Source organism: Bos javanicus, chromosome 22 (assembly GCF_032452875.1).
Source record: "Bos javanicus breed banteng chromosome 22, ARS-OSU_banteng_1.0, whole genome shotgun sequence".
NCBI classification, from domain to species: domain Eukaryota; kingdom Metazoa; phylum Chordata; class Mammalia; order Artiodactyla; family Bovidae; genus Bos; species Bos javanicus.
The window spans coordinates 11,726,317-11,746,390 of NC_083889.1; the positions used below are offsets into that span (position 1 = coordinate 11,726,317).

General features: G+C 42.1%; 1 protein-coding gene across 4 annotated transcripts in view; it reads left to right on the forward strand.

Moving 5' to 3' along the window:
• The window catches only part of OXSR1 (oxidative stress responsive kinase 1), an 88,072-nt gene extending 70,697 nt beyond the window's left edge, over positions 1 to 17,375 (forward strand). For 3 of the 4 annotated variants that reach the window (XM_061395940.1, XM_061395942.1, XM_061395943.1), the window contains 6 exons: positions 3,504 to 3,539; positions 6,631 to 6,777; positions 8,381 to 8,445; positions 10,654 to 10,706; positions 12,701 to 12,769; positions 14,211 to 14,658. In XM_061395940.1, the coding sequence (XP_061251924.1) occupies positions 3,504 to 3,539; positions 6,631 to 6,777; positions 8,381 to 8,445; positions 10,654 to 10,706; positions 12,701 to 12,769; positions 14,211 to 14,356 (516 nt within the window). In that variant the 3' untranslated portion in view covers positions 14,357 to 14,658. The other variant, XM_061395941.1, reaches the window with a different exon arrangement.
• Positions 17,376 to 20,074: the final 2,699 nt, after the last annotated feature.

Here is a 20,074-nt window from a genome sequence, read left to right on the forward strand (position 1 = left end):
GGAGTGGATGGGGAAATTCATCATTTTATAGCCATCATAAAGCAATCATAAGGATCATCAGTTCAGTTCAGTCTCTCAGTCGTGTCCAACTCTCTGCGACCCCATGAATCGCAGCACACCAGGCCTCCCTGTGCGTCACCAACTCCCGGAGTTCACTCGAACTCACGTCCATCAAGTCGGTGATGCCATCCAGCCATCTCATCCTCTGGCATCCCCTTCTCCTCCTGCCCCCAATCCCTCCCAGCATCAGAGTCTTTTCCGGTGAGTCAGCTCTTCACATGAGGTGGCCAAAGTACTGGAGTTTCAGCTTTAGCATCATTCCTTCCAAAGAACACCCAGGACTGATCTCCTTTAGGATGGACTGGTTGGATCTCCTTGCAGTCCAAGGGACTCTCAAGAGTCTTCTCCAACACCACAGTTCAAAAACATCAATTCTTTGACACTCAGCTTTCTTCACAATCCAACTCTCACATCCATACATGACTACTAGAAAAACCATAGCCTTGACTAGACAGACCTTTGTTGGCAAAGTAATGTCTCTGCTTTTGAATATGCTGTCTAGGTTGGTCATAACTTTCCTTTCAAGGAGTAAGTGTCTTTTCATGGCTGCAATCACCATCTGCAGTGATTTTGGAGCCCCGAAAAATAAAAGTCTGACACTGTTTCCACTGTTTCCCCATCTATTTCCCATGAAGTGATGGGACCAGATGCCATGATCTTCGTTTTCTGAATGTTGAGCTTTAAGCCAACTTTTTCACTCTCCTCTTTCACTTTCATCAAGAGGCTCTTTAGTTCTTCTTCACTTTCTACCATAAGGGTGGTGTCATCTGCATATCTGAGGTTATTGATATTTCTCCTGGCAATCTTGATTCCAGATTGTGATTCTTCCAGCCCAGCGTTTCTCATGATGTACTCTGCATATAAGTTAAATAAGCAGGGTGACAGTATACAGCTTTGATGTACTCCTTTTCCTATTTGGAACCAGTCTGTTGTTCCATGTCCAGTTCTAACTGTTGCTTCCTGACCTGCATATAGATTTCTCCAGAGGCAGGTCAGGTGGTCTGGTATTCCCATCTCTTGAAGAATTTTCCACAGTTTATTGTGATCCACACAGTCAAAGGCTTTGGCATAGTCAATAAAGCAGAAATAGGTATTTTTCTGGAACTCTCTTGCTTTTTTTATCCAGCAGATGTTGGCAATTTGATCTCTGGTTCCTCTGCCTTTTCTAAAACCAGCTTGAACATCTGGAAGTTCACGATTCACGTATTGCTGAAGCCTGCTTGGAGAATTTTGAGCATTACTTTTACTAGCATGTGACATGAGTGCAATTGTGCGGTAGTTTGAGCATTCTTTGGCACTGCCTTTCTTTGGGATTGGAATGAAAACTGACCTTTTCCAGTCCTGTGGCCACTGCTGAGTTTTCCATTTTTGCTTGCATATTGAGTGCAGCACTTTCACAGCATCATCTTTCAGGATTTGAAATAGCTCAACTAGAATTCCATCACCTCCACTAGCTTTGTTCGTAGTGATGCTTTCTAAGACCCACTTGACTTCACGTTCCAGGATGTCTGGCTCTAGGTCAGTGATCACACCATCGTGATTATCTGGGTCATGAAGATCTTTTTTGTATAGTTCTTTTGTGTATTCTTGCCACCTCTTCTTACTATCTTCTGCTTGTGTTAGGTCCATACCATTTCTGTCCTTTATCGAGCCTATCTTTGCATGAAATGTTTCCTTGGTATCTCTAATTTTCTTGAAGAGATCTCTAGTCTTTGCCATTCTGTTGTTTTCCTCTATTTCTTTGCATTGATCGCTGAAGAAGGCTTTCTTATCTCTTCTTGCTATTCTTTGGAACTCTGCATTCAGATGCTTATATCTTTCCTTTGCTCCTTTGCTTTTCGCTTCTCTTCTTTTCACAGCTATTTGTAGGGCCTCCTCAGACAGCCATTTTGCTTTTTGCATTTCTTTTCCATGGGGATGGTCTTGATCCCTGTCTCATCAATGGGTGCTAAATATATGGGAAATCTTTGATAAACAGGTTATTTACATGGTCTTCTAGTATCTCTCCATAGATTGCCTATTAGTCGCAAGGTGAAAAATAGCTACCGCCTACCTGAGAAATCAGAAAATGCCTTGACTCAGTGATAAAAATTAACATCACTAATGAGGATCACAGGGTACATGAGATTCTCCAAAACACAATACCATAAGAAGATAATCACTATGTAGAATTCATTTCAGTCTAAATCATGAAGGAACATCAGAGCACAAATTAGGAGCAGTCTATTCAGAATATGTACTAGGCAGGGGAAATGATTGATTATGTGTCAGATAAAATCTAGAGAGACGTGATGACTGACTGCAGTACACGATCCTAGACAGAATCTTATACTAGAAAAACAAAGGCCCCAAAGGATAGTAGGAAGTCATTGGAAAAGCTGTATTATGGGTAGTTAATTAAAGTATTATTGTTAAATTTACTGAAATTGATAATTTTAGTAGAGTGAAGTTGTATAATAGAATTCTTAAGTACACAACTATTCAGTTGTAAAGATTATATACATGATTATATACAACTTATTCTCAAATGGTACAGGATTGGTTAAATATATATAAAAAGAAAGAAAGTGAACACTGATAAAGCACATAAGGAGAAAGGCTAATATTGGATGAGTCTGGGTAAAGGGTATGGCAGTGTTCTTTGTGTTATTCTTACAATTTTTCTGTAAGTTTGAATTATTTCCAAACAAAGGTGTGTTTTTTTTTAAGGTTTTTTTTTTCTAGCATATACTTGCTGTGATGCTTTAGGTATTGCATGAACCTTGATTGTCATTAATAAAATGGTAATGAAAAATTTAAAAACCTATAAATTTCTTATAAGAAGTCGACATTCACATTTGGTAAAATTTAACATAAATTGAATTTGTTTAGAGATATGTTGTTGTTTTTTGTATTTTCCAATGCTTGTATCCAGAATTACTGCTAACTTATGATTTACTAAATCATTTTAACTTTAAATTTTCATATGGCAGATTATAACTGGAATTTCAGTTTTGGCTCAAGTTTTCTTTACTGAAGTCCATAATCAGAATTACTCTGCTTTAAGAATATATTGGATAATTAGCTTGAATGTTTACATTTAGTGTGAGAAATTACGCATGTAATATGGTGATGATTAGTAGAAAGAATTGTACTTTGAAGAATGTGACCTCCCTACTATCTGATAGTCCCTTTATGTTTGCTATAAACTTCTGCTATAAAGTTCTGAACTCTTAAAATACTATGAATATATTGATACATTACAGGCTAGCTGGACAAAGAATACAGTAATATCATTTTAGTTTTCTTTTTCCAGAAAACTCACTAGAGTTACCGATGATTTAATTATGGATCAGAATGAAATGGAGTTGACTTGCATTTCACCATTCCGTGCAGTTTGGGAACTGACTACAAGTAACCTGAGTTTTCAGTTAACCAGCCTCCTTTTTTTGTATTTCTTTTAGTCTCCCAGAGTGAAAGAATCATTAACAAATTCTGAGGTAAGTAGTTGTGAATCTTGAGTCATTAAAGTATATGTGCTTTTGTTTTGGTTTTAATGTTAAACACATTTTTTTGTATGTGCTTAAATAGGAATGGGAATTTATACTAGTCAAATGGTGTGAAAAGAAATCCTACTAAACAGACTCCTGTTAGGCTGACCTGCGTTATGCTCATTGCATACTTAGTTAAGTCTGACTCTTTGCTACTTCAAGGACTGTGGCCTGCTAGGCTCAGGAGGAAAGGACAACCCACTCCAGCGTTTTTTCCTGGAAAATTCCATGGACAGAGGAGCCTGTTGTTGTTCAGTCCTAAGTCATGTCAGACTCTTTTCGACCCCATGGACTGCAGCACACCAGATTTCCCTGTCCTCCATCATCTCCAGGTGTTTATTCAGATTCATGTCCACTAAGTCAGTGATGCTATCTAACCATCTCATCCTCTGCTGGTCTCTTCTCTTTTTGCCTTCAATCTTCCCCAGCATCAGGGTCTTTTCCAATGAGTGGGCTCTTTGCAGCAGGTGGCCAAAGTGTTGGAACTTCAGCTTCAGCAACCGTCCTTCCATATTAATAAAGTGTTAGTCACTCAGTCGTGTCTGACTCTTTGAGACCCTATGGACTGTAGCCTGCCAAGCAAGAATACTGGAGTGGGTTGTCATTCCCTTCACCAGGGGATCTTCCCAACCCAGGGATCGAACCCAGGTCTCCTGCATTGGAGGCAGATTCTTTACTGTCTGAGCCACCAGAGAAGTCCATATTAATAATAATTGTCATTTTCAAAACTAATCTTAAAGTTCTATTTTTCTATCAAAAATTAGAACCAGTAGATAACTTGGTTTCCTCTCTGTGAAGTGCAGCAGACACAACATTTTAATACTTCCTTGTCTCCTTGATTTTGTTTATATAATAACAGCTATTAGATCTCATTGCCCTTTTAATTTTTTTCTTTTAACTCAAAATTTTGGCCATTGCATTGATACTGTTTTCCCTACTAATTTATAATTTTGAATGTGTAACTTGATTTTGTGTTCAGCACTGGTCTTTTTTCCCCAAGTTACATAACTAAAATTTGTGAGATTTTCAAACATGCAAAATAATGTTTAATGTTACAAAGCTTCACATTCATTCATTGGTTGATTTTCTTTCTTTATAAGTAAAGGAGGGTCCCCAATATAGGAAAATGTCGCTTCCAGAATTTCATAGTATATACTTAAGTCTGTATATTGTAGGTGCTATTTTGCTGGGCAAAGGAGATGGCATAGATATAGTTAAAAATAAATATGATACAAAGAATTACTGTTCTGAAGAAGGGGGAAAAAAAAGGACTACTGATACTTGCTACAACATGACTGACAGAAAAAAACTGTGCTAAGAAGCCAGACACAAAAAGAGTGCATATTGTAAGATTTGGTCTATATGAAATGTCCACAAAAGACAAATTGATAGAAGCTGAAAGTAGATCAGTGGTTGCCGAAGGCTAGATGTGGGAGCAACAGTTCACTATAAATGGACACAGGAGAATTTTTTGAGTTGATGGAAATGCTGAAACCTGATTGTAGAGATATTTATACAAGTATAAATTTTCTAAAAATCATTGAGTTGTATACCTAAATAGGTGGATTTAGTGGGACATAAATTTACACCTCAACTCATAAAGTTCTCCAAGCCAGGCTTCAGCAATACGTCAACCGTGAACTTCCAGATGTTCAAGCTGGTTTTAGAAAAGGCAGAGGAACCAGAGATCAAATTGCTAACATCTGCTGGATCATCGAAAAAGCAAGAGAGTTCCAGAAAAATATCTATTTCTTCTTTATTGACTATGCCAAAGCCTTTGACTGTGTGGATCACAATAAACTGTGGAAAATTCTTCAAGAGATGGGAATACCAGACCACCTGACCTGCCTGCCTCTTGAGAAGCCTGTATGCAGGTCAGGAAGCAACAGTTAGAACTGGACATGGAACAACAGACTGGTTCCAAATAGGAAAAGGAGTACGTCAAAGCTGTATATTGTCACCCTGCTTATTTAACTTATATGCAGAGTACATCATGAGAAACGCTGGGCTGGAGGAATCACAACCTGGAATCAAGATTGCCAGGAGAAATATCAATAACCTCAGATACGCAGATGACACCACCCTTATGGCAGAAAGTGAAGAAGAACTAAAGAGCCTCTTGATGAAAGTGAAAGTGGAGAGTGAAAAAGTTGGCTTAAAGCTCAGCATTCAGAAAACGAAGATCATGGCAACTGGTCCCATCACTTCATGGCAAATAGATGGGGAAACAGTGGCTGACTTTATTTTTCGGGGCTCCAAAATCACTGCAGATGGTGATTGCAGCCATGAAATGAAAAGACACTCCTTGGAAGGAAAGTTAGGACCAACCTAGACAGCATATTCAAAAGCAGAGACATTACTTTGTCAACAAAGGTCCGTCCAGTCAAGGCTATGGTTTTTCCAGTGGTCATTTATGGATGTGATAGTTGGACTATAAAAAAAGCTGAGTGCCGAAGAATTGATGCTTTTGAACTGTAGTGTTGGAGAAGACTCTTGAGAGTCCCTCAGACTGGAAGGAGATCCAGCCAGTCCATCTTAAAGGAGATCGGTCCTGGGTGTTCATTGGTAGGACTGTTGTTGAAGCTGAAACTCCAATACTTTGGCCACCTCACACAAAGAGCTGACTCATTTGAAAAGACACTGATGCTGGGAAAGATTGAGGGCAGGAGGAGAAGGGGACGACAGAGGATGAGATGGTTAGATGGCATCACTGACTCAATGGACATGGGTTTGGGGGGACTCCACGAGTTGGTGATGGACAAGGAGGCCTGGCGTGCTGCAGTCCATGGGGTCACAAAGAGTTGGACACAACTGAGCGACTGAACTGACTGAAATTTACACTTCAAAAGTTCTTAAAAACAGAAAAGCATAGATATATTTGACTTCCATTTTAAAGAGGTGTACTGAGGTTGCAGAGATGGGCCAGCTCACTACACAAGAACTATTTGAAAAGGTCGCCCCTCCTACACTGCTTGCCTGTCAGCAGGCCCACCTCCCTCTCCTCTCAGCTTACACAGCACTGCTTGTGTTTTTGTTACAGCTATTTTCCACAACTGATCCTGTGGGTACTTTACTCCAAGTTCCAGAACAGATTTCTGCTCATCTACCTCAGCCAGCAGGGCCGACGCCTGCGCAACCCACTCAAGTCTCCCTGCCACCCACTGCAGAGCCAGCAATAGCAGCTCAGGTACAGTAGGGACCGCTTTCTTCCGTGGTCAGCCTTCTGGGTGGAGGAAGAAGGTGGAGGCTAGCGTGGAACACCACCTTGTGCACTAAGGATGATGTCCTGGTAGATTTTGAAACAAGTTAGAAATTCTGTTCTCACAGTTTTACATGTATGCAGATAAGAGAGTTTAACAAGGATCACACGGTTCTTTTTTTGAGCACCAAAATAAGTTAATGATGAAAATATCCCAAACAGCAATAGTTTGGGGGATTGAAATTTCTTGTCAGCTTCCTTCCTCTCTTCCTGTCTCAATGCCTGCCCCCACCCCCAGAGGGAGCCGCTCAGGGGGTATGCCACTGCTCGGCCTTAGGCACCTGAGGGACCACCTAGAGAGCCCCAGGAGTGCCACGGGAGGCTGGGCGAGACACGCGTGCACACTGTCACAGTGAGACCCTCTCGTAACAGTGTCTGCTGCTTGGACAGTGGACCGAATGAGAAGGGCTCCTGTCTTGTCAGCTTTTTATTATATCCTTATATGCTTAAGTTTAGAATGCAGCTGCCACTGAGGAGCACTGTTAGCTCTTCTGTCACCTTTGTTAATACTATCTCCAAACCATGGTTTTCCTGCATTGCTCTTTTTAAGATACCTGTCAGTTTTGTGGGGGTTGATTTTATTAAAATGCCATAAAGTGATGTGTGAATCCACCCACTCAGGCGCACATGACCTTATTGAATCAGAAGGCGCTGAGAGTGCTGAGGGAGTGAAGGCCCCCTGAGAACTGCCCCGCCGCTGCTGTGCGGCCACCACTCTTCCCCTGGGAAAGCGCAGTACTGTCTGCAGTATGCTTCGTGGCGAGAGTACGAGTTCAAGAGTCTACGCGTTTATTAAACAGTAGCAGTGTTTTTATTTTGTTTTTTCGTAAAATTCAGGTAGGAAGAAATAAATATAGAAGTTAAGGTGTTTTCATCTGCGTCCCAGCAGTGCTCTGCCTTTGGAGACCACTGCTCTGAGTGCTTCCAGACTAGAGTCCTGACTACATTTAACCTTTCCTTTGCCCAAGCTTTCCATTTCTGCCCATCATATGGGAAAGGAGACAGTCATCTTATGAAACCTGATGAAAAGATTGGATTCATTTTATGAACAGCCTAAATAGAACGTATGTCCTCCAGTAAGCAAGGGACAGCTTTATGGTTTTCAGAGGATTAAACATCTGGAACCTCCAGGTTGGGTGGTTTCCTGAACAGCAGCCAGTTTAGACCATACTACAGATGTGTGGCCAATGGCAGGTTTTTTAAAGGGAAGAACCCAGTGTCTTGTTCTTCACTCTTGTAGAGGGGAACAGAGGTCTGAAAAATGCAAAATTGGAATGTGACTCTGTGTGGCATTTCATGTAGGTTTGACAATGATCTTTCCAATTGTGTTTGACTCCCAACTGACATCCAGCTATTGCTGCTGCCTTAGGGTGCATGTCCTCCCACAGCAGGGAGTCCTGGGGACTAGGATGCCCACACCTGGAGATGAAGAAAACTGCTGCCAAATGGATGATTCATCTCTAGACGAGCATCAGTCACCACCACACTTAATACTCCAGGCAATGACTTTATACCTTTCAATGCTTTTTAGGCTCTGTCTTCAGGAGCAGGTTCACAAGAAACCAAGATCCCAATCAGTCTAGTACTAAGATTACGGTAAGTAAGACATTTGTTGTTGTTCTTTTCTAAATACTCTGAATGTGCTGGTTTCTCTTTGGAAGCTACTCCTTCTCGTAGTGCATGCCTGAGAGTAACTGGATAGAACTGTGTGTGTTTCCTCTCAGGTGTTTTATTGCCCTCAGATATAATAGCAGTAGTGTGAGGATCTGAGTTACCATTGACTCACCCCTCTTTCCACATGTGAATTCCTAGTCATCTCAGTATGACCAGAATTAGAGCAGAGGCAGCAAGACCTATTTGGGGAATGTTCTGGGGGTTTTTTGAACTAATTATTTATTTTTTGGAGAGATGGTTAAAATTCAGATTTTTATTTATTTTTTTGAACTTTTTATTTTGTATTGCGGTATATAGCCAGTTAACAATGTTGTGATAATTTCAGATGAACAGCCAAGGGACTCAGCCATATGTATACATGGAAGTGCTCTTTCCCCATACCACCGTCTCTCATCCATGCTGCTACATAACGTTGAGCAGAGTTCCCTATGCTGTACAATAAGTCCTTGTTGGTTATCCATTTTAAATATAGCACTGTGTCCATCTCAGTCCAAACTTTGTTATTGTCCCTTTGGAAAATGTTTTGATTTTACCACTAGGAGCAATGAAATTATGCCATAAACATGAAGAAAGCAGATTTGGCTACCTTTTCTTTATAGAAGCCTATACTGTATACCTGGACCCAGATAGTTCTGATCATACAATGTCTTGGTAATTTCATCCTATTTTAATTGTGTACAAAGAATACTACTTGTCTGTTTTAAACATTTTGTTTTAAAATCTTAGATCAGTTAATAGAGAGTATGAAATATTACTTGACATATGCTTCAGAAGGGGAGAGGATGCTTGTAAGTGATGCAGTTAGCTTTTTGAAGGGTGGTTTTTAATGGACTGTGTTCCAGACTTGTTTATGGAAGAGGAGGCTAGAGTCTTACTCTCATTGATGAAGACTTTGAAGTTCAGTTTAGTATATTGTTATCTTTGAAGGTGTTTGTACTTGGCATGACAGTCACATCACAAAAGTGATACTGAACACTTGACCTTAATTTTACTTAGCTTTCAGAAAGAATAGATTGAACAATTACATATTAAGCAGACTAAGTACAGCACTATTAGCTATTGTGCTAAGACCCTGAGAAAGGAGAAAATGAAATGCAATAATCAAGTCTGTGTTGGAAGTTGATTTTTATTATGTACTTAACTGAACTAGCATAGCTGAAAGCAAGTTTTAGTAGTAGATATGCAGCGAAGTATAAGTCCATGTAGACAAGTGCAGAGAGGCAATGAGAGGGAGAAAATCCCTGTTGGGCAGGTTGTGTGGAATTTGGGGAGCTGTGTTTTAAGCATGATTTCAGTAACATCAAGCATGTGTCAGATAGACCTACGCCCTCTACATCATTTAGATAAAATGGATTTGGGTCCTAAGTGATCAGGCACATCTGCCTTTGTGCATGGTATTCTAATTTCTCCATCTTTAACCAGAACCTCCAGGGAGCTTGGTTAATCTCAGTACTTGGTGTGGTGAGCGATCACTGTAACTAGCCCTCGTCAGTCACATTTTAATCTCTGGAGCCTTATGCTAACTCTCCTGCCAGTATGGACCCCATTCAGGTCTCCGTCTTCTCTCCATTCCCAAAGCCTTCTGTCCATTACATCCTATCTTAAAAAACTACTAGTATTTCTAAAGTTTCTCCTCATTATCCCAGTCTGTATATTCTTTATCCTTCTCCTCTGAACCCCTGTGGAATTGAGGGCACATCACGTATTTCATCCTATGAGTCTGCTCAGACTGATCCCCAGTGGTGGGCAAGGTACTGTCCTCGGCGGGGGGGTGTGGGGGGTCGGAGTGGAGATGAGGAAGAAAAGAGCCGCCTCTCATTTTAGTCACACCTCCCTGTGCTCTTTCATATATCCCTCTTAGTTTAATACGGTCTTGTTGGGTGTAAGGATGAGAGTGGGCATATATTGACCAGTGAAGGACCTAGATTAAAAGAGTTGTAGGACAGTTGTTAATAAATGATCACTCTGAGTTGTTTGCTCTGAGCCCTCAGTGCGAGCTCGTTAGGACAGATCATCTGGTCTTTGGTACAGAAAGATCTTTCTCTTGGCATAACTTTCCCGATATATGTAGGCAGACTCTGAATGTATAAATTCAGAAATTTATTTTACACGTTTTGTTTTCTTCCATAGGAATTCAAAAAAAGAACTAAATGATATTCGATTTGAATTTACTCCTGGGAGAGGTGAGGCATCAAAATCAAAACATTGAAAACAAAATAACTGCTCATTTGTCATTTGAAGAAACTGTGTGTGAAGTTTCTGTCCTTCAGGTATATTTTACTCTTAAAGGGTGATAAAAATGTTCCTGGCCTAAAGGTTGAGGGTACGTGTGAAGAAAATAAAAACGCAATTTTTTGTTGGTTATTTTTTTTTTTTACAACTACCTCATTTAGAAAATGTAGTATAATACAAGCAGTAGTAAATATAGCTCCAGTTTACTATGGCAGACATGGTGCTAAGCAACATCTCATTAAATTTTCAAAATGGCCTCTAGGGAAAGATTATTGTCCCCATTGCATAGATGATGAAATTAAGGTTTAGAGAGGGTGAAGTAACTGGTTACGGTTCCCACAGCTGAGAAGAGGTGTGAATGGACTTCGGACTCGGATGTGCCGGTGTGCCGAATTCCGGTCTTATGACTGAGCATGTTTGTACTCCTTGACAGTAGGAAACAGCAAGGCTTCCAGTCCCCTCCCTCCCAGCTGAAGCCAAGCCCCGTCACGCATAGTTTCCATCCATGAACTTCTCCCAGGGACAAGGTTTATTATTTTCTTTCTTACCTTTGTTACTCAGAATTCGTATTTGCGAGATGGCTCACAGCTACTGGTATCTGTCCTGTGTGCACGCTCAGTCTTCCTGCTGCCTCGGTCTCATGAGCAGCTCACTGAAGTGCCGAGAACACAGAACAAATGCACATGTACAGAGATGTATCTGATTTCTGTCTTAAAGCCAGGCAGTCACTCTTTAAGGTCCTCATTCACATCACTGGTCGTCAGCACAAGTATGTGCACAGCCCCTCCCCAGAGGTCCTCTCATTCCCTCTGAGGGCTTAGTGTTCAGGCCTTGGGAAGGAGTCAATTAGAGATGAGGTTAATTGATGGTACTCTCTCCTCATCTTTTTAGTTTCTAGTTGTATGCCCATAGACTGTATGTACTCAGATAGTACAACCTGGGATAACTGGATGTGAAGGAGAGCCTACCAGAATACAGAAGAAAATGATTTTAGGGGGAAAAAAAAGAAGAAAAAAAAACTAAGTGCGATCCCCAAAGAAAAGTGATTAAAATTTGTTAAATGTTTAGTGTTAAAATTAAAGTTAAGGTTTAATTGAGGGGAATACCCTGGTGATCCAGTGGTTAAGATTCAACACTTTTACTCCCAAGGGCACACATTCAGTCCCTGGTCAGGGAAATAAGAGCCCACAAACCTCACAGTGTGGCCAAAAAAAAAAAAAAAAATTGGGACTCAATCATTGTGTGTTATTATCCCAGGAGATGTGCTACACAGCGTCACATCCCCAAGCTCATAGAGCTGGGCCCAGGTTGCCCTCAGACTAGCAATTTCTTCTGCAGCATCACTGTCAGGAGCTCTGCTGACAAAGGCAAGACCCCGTCTAAGGCCTGCCATTGTTAAGATGTTATCTTTACACTGAGCTGATACTTGCCATCTGGTTGATTGATCCAGGTTCCGTCCTCTAGCTCGACCTCTGATAGTCCCTCAGTTGAGGTAATCCTGCTGCTGCTGCTAAGTCGCTTTAGTCATGTTCGACTCTGTGTGACCCCATAGACGGCAGCCCACCAGGCTCCCCGTCCCTGGGATTCTCCAGGCAAGAACACTGGAGTGGGTTGCCATTTCCTTCTCCAATGCATGAAAGTGGAAAGTGAAAGTGAAGTCGCTCAGTCATGCCCCACTCTTAGCAACTCCATGGACTTCAGCCTACCAGGCTCCTCCATCCATGGGATTTTCCAGGCAAGAGTACTGGAGTGGGGTGCCATTGCCTTCTCCTTGAGGTAATCCTAGTGGTAGGAAAAACCTTTGTGTGGAAGAAGGCCCCGCCGCCACCACCTTGGGTCTCTGGATTTGGCAGCTAGCTTTAGTCTGGCCGTGCCGGACCTGCTTTGAATTGGCAGGGACATGCACGCACAGGAAAATGGAGCGCTTTCTTCTTTGTCTTTGCAGATACAGCAGAGGGTGTCTCTCAGGAACTCATTTCTGCCGGCCTCGTTGATGGAAGGGATTTAGTCATAGGTAACTACTTTGTGCTCTGCCCTTGTGCCCTTGTCTCTCTGCCTATATCCTTAGGATCTAGAAAACCAGGCCTTGATTCTACTGAGTAGGTCGAATGATTCTAGGAATGGTTCTTGGCTTTGTTGAAATAGGAGGTATTGGGGATAGTTCCTTTTTTACAAAAAAGAAAAATCTCACTTCTGAATTTGCTTTGTTACCCCCAATGATAGTGAAAGTTTACCCAGGTCTCTGGGAGATCGTAGAAATGATGACAGAAGTCACAAGTTAGATAAGCTTGGCCATATCTAATCCATTTTGGGGGATGAACTCTCTCCTTGGGCAGCCAAGAGGTAAGAAAAAGTCATTATAGATTTACTCTTTAAAAAAAAGCAGGAAGTAAGAACAGGCACAGTCAGGCCACAGGTACATGTTTCTGAAGGAAAAGACTATGGTGTAGGACAAGTCAGCAGACGTGTAAAGGGCTAGATAGTAAATAGTTTAGGCCTTGTGAACCATGAACAGTCTCTGTCATTTTTAAAAAATCTATTTATTTTAATTGGAGGCTAATTACTTTACAATGTTGTAGTGGTTTTTGCCATACATTGACATGAATCAGCCATGGGTGTACATGTGTTCCCCGTCCTCATCCCACTTCCCTCCCCATCCCATCCCTCAGGGTCATCCCAGTGCACCAGCCCTGAGCACCGTGTTTCATGCATCGAACCTGGACTGGCCATCCATTTCACATACGATAATATACATGTTTCAGTGCTATTCTGTCAAATCATCCCACCCTCGCTTTCTCCTTCAGAGTCCAAAAGTCTATTCTTTACATCTGTGTCTCTTTTGCTATCTCACATATAGGGTCATTGTTACCATCTTTCTAAATTCCATATATATGCGTTAATATACTATATTGATGTTTTTCTTTATGACTTACTTCACTCTGTATAATAGGCTCCAGTTTCATCCACCTCATTAGAACTGATTCAAATGCATTCCGTTTAATAGCTGAGTAATACTCCATTGTGTGTATGTGCCACAGCTTCTTATCCGCTCGTCTGCCGATGGGCATCTAGGTTGCTCCCGTGTCCTGGCTGTTATAAACAGTGCTGCACTGAACACTGGGGCACACGCGTCTCTGTCATTTTTATACATAGTTGGCTGATTGCTGTGCCAGGGCTTTCTGGCCCATGAATAGGCAAGTCCCACCTCTTTAACTGCAGTGTCGTTCCTTGGTTAATACAGCATCTTAAAGAAAGTTAATTTGACAATGGTAAGATTTATTTGTGCTACTTGAACTTGTATTTTAAAACACCTCTTGTTTAGGGAGCGATTTATCTTTCTGCTTACATTTTGATTGTATGTCGGAGATTGTGAACTACTGTTTAAGTTGTTAACATATGGTTAAAATGTGGATTTACGTAACTTCTGATTACTTTCTCTGTTTTTATGATTATAGTGGCAGCTAATTTGCAGAAGATTGTGGAAGAACCCCAGTCAAATCGATCCGTCACCTTCAAACTGGTATTCATCCCTTCCTTCTTGTTAAACTGTCTCACTTTTACACACCAGCAGCCTCTGCAGACCAGCTTCCGTATTCCCTGAGTGATGAGAACAATCAAGTCTGGTGATTGTTTAGCTTCCCCATGCCCTGGGCTGATGTCTCTCTTCATTGGGCTCCCTTCCCCTCTCCCTCCCAGGAAGCCTCCTACCCGAAGCCCTCAACTGTTTATTCTCGAAACAGATTGTCAGGCTGACTCCACCTTTGTACCTAGACTCCATCTGCCTCCTGTTTGTATCCCAGGGACCTTTCTCCAACTGCCCTCTCTCCTACAATCTCCATGTCAGTTTTAATTATTACCTGCAATTTTGTTTCTGAATAACCACAGCTTCTCATTTTGTTTGGTTCTTAGGCGTCTGGTGTCGAAGGCTCAGATATTCCTGATGATGGTAAACTAATAGGATTTGCCCAGCTCAGCATCAGCTAAAACACAGCCCTGGAAGAGGCAGCCGAAGGAGATTCCACACATGCGTGTCTCTGTTGCTTCTGTTGGCCTAAACCCACTACTGCCAAAGAACCCAGCAACAAACCTCCCAGCTAGGAGCTTTAGAGGTCTTTCTTTTATGTTTTTCCTGCCATCATCCCTGCTTTTTCCCACAGGGAAAGAAAAGTTGGATCACCAGTGGCCAGCATCCCTTTTAAAGAGTTCCGTTAGTAAACTTACTGCACGCATCCCCTGTCTTCCTCCATCTAAGAAGTGGCCCGGGTGCCTCAAGGCCCAGGAGGGAGGTCTATCAGCTCATCTTGCCTTACTCCAGTGATGGCGCTGGGGGGAAAGTAGCAGCTCTATTGGGCTTCCTCATCCTGCTTGTTCTCCCACACCGGACGGGATGTGGGCATCTTGGGATATCTCTTTACCACTGAAGTAGCAATTAAAAGTTGATTGTTCAGCTGGAGCCCAGAGAATTTAGTTTAGTGATTTTTTTTTTTTTTTTGTATCTGATATGAATTCTAGCAACCTTCGTTAGGAAAAAGCACAGCCTCAGAAGGAGGCATCCTAAACTGTGTTTTGTTTTGTTGATGATGTTTCTAAGCGTTTTGCTGAAGCTGCTCTCAGGCACCCCTCTTCATTACTTGCTCCAGAAAGGGTTGCTCGCCTTAACTTCAGCTGGTGCAAAACATCTGACTGTAATCGAACTTCAGCCATCGGACCCTTCAAAGCGGAACTTCGGACTGTTTTTAGGGAAAAAAATCACGTAACGGCTTATAAACGAGAGTTACCCCAGCAGTGGTGTTTTGAACAGGAAAAAATCATAACTCATATCAGTGTGGAAGTATTTATTTCAGCTCTTAAACAACTGAAGAAAAACTGCTCCTTGATCCTCCCATGAAAATCAATTTGCCTGGCCTCCGAGTCATGAGGAAATGCAAGGCTGAGATTTCTACAGCAATAAAGGAGACTTGCCCTAGGCCAAAGAGGCCTGCCTTCTGCCCCCTCTCCTGCACTGACCCTTAGGAGGGGGTCCACACTTCCGTGTGCTGAACCTGACCCAAGATGGAACGTGAAACCACATGTGCCGTGACTTTTAGGATTTATGCGTAGACAGTGTTCATTTGATTTTCTACAGAAATAATATAAATTATTCTTTAAGTTTAAAAAAGAGCACTCATAATGCAATATGTGAATCACCAGTGGGGTTGATTTTTTTTTTTTTTTCCTATTGTTTCACAGTCAGCCTTTATCTAACTGCAGATTAGCCCTAACAAGTTTTACAAATGAAAGAGATCCTCAATCTGGCCTTAAAACAACACAAAAAAGATGGGCTTTGGCCCCATGGAAAGGGGAGAGCTGCCTCTTACAGAATCAGTCGATCCCTTTCCATCTTCGTTGGTCTGTGAATAACAAGATTGCTTTACCTAGTTTTTTCTTGGAGCACCTCTGAAAGCTTTCCCCACAACTGACTTGTTACAGTTTTAATTTCATTCTGAGTTCATAGTTTTAACCTTGGGCTTTCTTCACCAGCCCTGGATACAAAGGCATGTTGGGAAAGGGGTGGGTGTTGGAGAGGAAGGGAGGGGATGGTTTGGGATGAGAGGGTTGGGAGGAAAGTAGATCAGAGGATCAGATGCCAGAGTCCTGGCAGGATTGGTGAAAGGAGGGAGCCTGTTGAGCCTGGAGACGGAAGATTGATCAGCTTGATGGACAGATATTTAGCTTTTCTTTTTTCTTTTCTTAGAAGAGAGTTGAGGGGGAAAGGACAGGAAGGTAGGAATAAGTTTATGGAAAAGATGTAGTGTCCCATTTCGCACAAGACTAGGGGCTTACCTTAGAGTCTGTATTTTCATTTCAAGTAAGCCCTCATAGTCTGCTTATTTCTGAATCCAGAGGGTAGTGGCATCACTCTATTATAGGTTTCTTTTGGAGGTGATCAAAAAAGCCCAGGCTGGAAGTAAGCAGCAGCCCATCTCCTTGTTCAGTTTCTCCTGCTGGCCATTACCTGTGAGCTGCAGTGGGACAGACATGACCTTTGAACTGAAGTGGGCTGGGGCTTTCTCTTTCTTTTCCATTCATCTTTTGCCCTGCTGGGAATTAGGAGCCAGACACCAAGCCCCAGGACAGTGTTACTTCTTCTGCATGATGTATGGTGGACTCCCTTTGCTGGCATGTGCAGTGATGCTGAAAAAAAGTGAGTGAACAGAAACTTCGCAGGTGAGACAGCACGTGACCTAGTGAGCAGTCTCGCTCCTTCCTGGGAGTGGTGGTCCAGGATACACCTCTCTCCCTACATCCCTAGGATCTCCTGGGTCCTAGGGTAGGGACTAATTTAGCACGAGGTAACATGTGCCAATGCTATTTGTAAAACGTTATGGTCTTTCTAAATGATTCATGGATTTGTTTGGGATATTTTGCTTAAGTTGTGAACCAAATCCTAGAGCCAGCTGACACTCTTAATAATCTGGAGAACAGAATAATGGTGTATCAATAAATGGAGGTTCCTCCTTATGACATATGCTAGATTATGGAAGATGTAAAATATTTGACTTCCCCTCCCCTTTTTTTTTTTTGACTTTGTACTTTGCTGCATGTTTCATTCATTTTTAATCAATAAAGAATAAATTGTCTGTGGTGGTGTAAGGATGCTTCACTTTGGTGACTGTTGACGGGAGCAGCAGGAAGTGAAAAGGTATATTAATAAACAACGTAAAGCCATTGTACAAACAGGGAAGCTGAAACCCCCAGAGAGAGCGATCTGCCCAGGGAAGTGTGTTAGGGTGGCGGAAGCAGCTCCTCTCCGTGACCTTTTCTGTTTACCTCTGCCCATGCTATTGGTGAGCTAAAACACCAGATTCAAGTCCTTGGGAGTCCCTTTTGGAAAGTTCAGAGCCAGGCTGAACCTGTTCCCATTTCCAGCCCTTCTTCACCTGCTGGGTAAGTAACTCCTGCCCCAGAGGTGGTCTTTGAGCCTTGACAGGACTGCTTTGGGGTAGTTCCTGGTAACTCAGGGCTCAGGTCCTGGGACCTTGGGGTTGATTGTATCATGGCTGATTGAATTTCCTTTTAAGGTAAACAGGTTGTGTGGAGACAGAGGAGGAGGTGCCGACTACTCAAAAGTGACCATGGTGTATGTGGGGGTCAGGGCAGGGGCAAGAGTAAACAAAGCCTCTCCACTTGCCCATCATCTTTAGCAAGATCAGGTCTTGTCCAGAAGCAGGGTTCCTCACCTCTGCCTACTCCTAGTAGCAGTGCTCAGCGCCACAGCTCATGGATTCCTCCTGTGGATCAGCTCATCTACCCTACGCATTTTGTGGGTTTGTTTTTTTAAAGTAGACTTTTATCTTTCAGAGTAGTTTAATTTCACAGAAAAATGGAGCAGAAAGTATACAGAAAGTATACTCCCTGGCCCCACACAGGCGCAGCAACTTACATTGGCTCTTCATTATCACCCAAAGTCCATAGAATACCTTCGAGTTCACTTGCTGTTGTGTATTTTATGTGTTTGGACAAATGGATGATGATATGTACCCATCATTATGATCTCACAGAGAATAGTCTCACTGTCCTACAAGTATGCAGCCTTTTCAGAACAGGTTTTTTTCACACAGTTATATGCATTTAAGGCCTCTCCATGCCTTTCTGTGGCTTGATGGCTCATTTCTTTTCAGTGCTGACTAGTATTCCATGTCTGGATATACCACGGTTTATTAATCCATTCACTTGCTGTGTGCAAGTTTTGACAGTTATGAATAAAACTGCTCTAAGCACCTTTGTGCATGTTTTCATTAATATGCGTATATGAGTTTCAGCTCGGTTGAGGAAATACCAAGGAGCCCCCTGGCATATTTTATGGTAAAAGTAGTCTTTTTCTAGGAAACCACCTTCCATCCAAAGTGGCTCGGGCATTTTGCATTCCCACCAGTGACTGAGAGTCGCTTTTGGTGCATGTGCTCACAGGCACTCGATGTTGTCACGGTTTTGGGTTTGGGCCGTTCCACTAGATGTGTAGTGGTGTCTCGCTTTCATTTCTAATTCCCTGATTACAGTGTGTTGAGTATCTATGCCCCTTTGCCATCTGTGAATACTCTTCGATGAGGTGTCTGTTAGGTTTTTTGCCCACTTTTTTTAAGATTTTTTTTCATTTTTTTAAGTCTTTATTGAATTTGTTACAATATAGCTTCTGTTTTATGTTTTGGATTTTTATGGCCTCAAGGCATGTGAGATCTTAACCTTCCTGACCAGGGATCAAACCCACACCCCCTGCATTGGAAGGCAAAGACTTAACCACTGGACCACCAGGGAAGTCCCTAAAGTACTTTTAAATAAAGGTATGTATATTTTTTTTAAGAATACCATTGCACACTTGAGAGACTATAGTATAAATATAACCTTCGTACTAGAAAACAAACTCACTTTATTGTGTCTAGGTATCCCAGCACCGTTTGTTGAAGAGACCATCTTTACTCCATTGTATTGCCAGTGTTCTTTTGTCAAAGATCCGTTGAATCTGTTTTTTTCGGGGCTGTCCTGTTCTGCTGATCTATGTGTGTGATCTTTTTGCCAGTACCGCACAGTGAAGTCAGGTGTTCTCAGTCCTGCACTTCTGTTCTCAAATACTGTGTTGACTGTCCTCTGACCTCTCCACCCCGAGCCTCCAAGCAGTCTGTCGATTACAGTCAGACTTTCTTACTGTGGTACTGATTCCTGTGGAAGTCTGAGTTTGTGGATTTCTGCTCCAAGAAGTTGTCATTCTCTGTATTTAACTTTCTGGCTCCAATTTGAGGGTTAGCAATTTGCCCTGTGACCTCATCTCTGATGGATCTAAGAAGAATTATTGATTTTTCAGTTTGTCCAGCTTTCTACCTGCTAGAATAAAGTGACAGCTGCTAAGCTGTTTACATCCTGGACAAGAGACCAGAACTCCTACCACATGTTTTTATTTTACTAGAGTTGTTCTTAGCACTTCCCTGGTGTGGATGTCCAGTGGCTAAAACTCTGAGCTCTAATGCAAGGGGCCCGGGTTCCATCCCTGGTCAGGCACCTAGATCCCATATGCTGCAACCAAAGCTCTTGTGTGCTGCAAGTAAGACCATGGCACAGCCAAATAAATAAATATTCAGAGTCTCAAATTTGGAAGAGATTTGAGACACCCTCCAGTGCATCCCTATAGGTAATGTCTGGGGAGTACTTTCCCCTCCCACACCATATGTACAAACACCACCCTCTACCCCATGGGCAAATGATTGCCAGTGACTATGTATCCATTTGAGTTACACTACTCCAGTGATCAGAAGAACACTCTTCTCTTTGGTCATAGCAGTGCCAT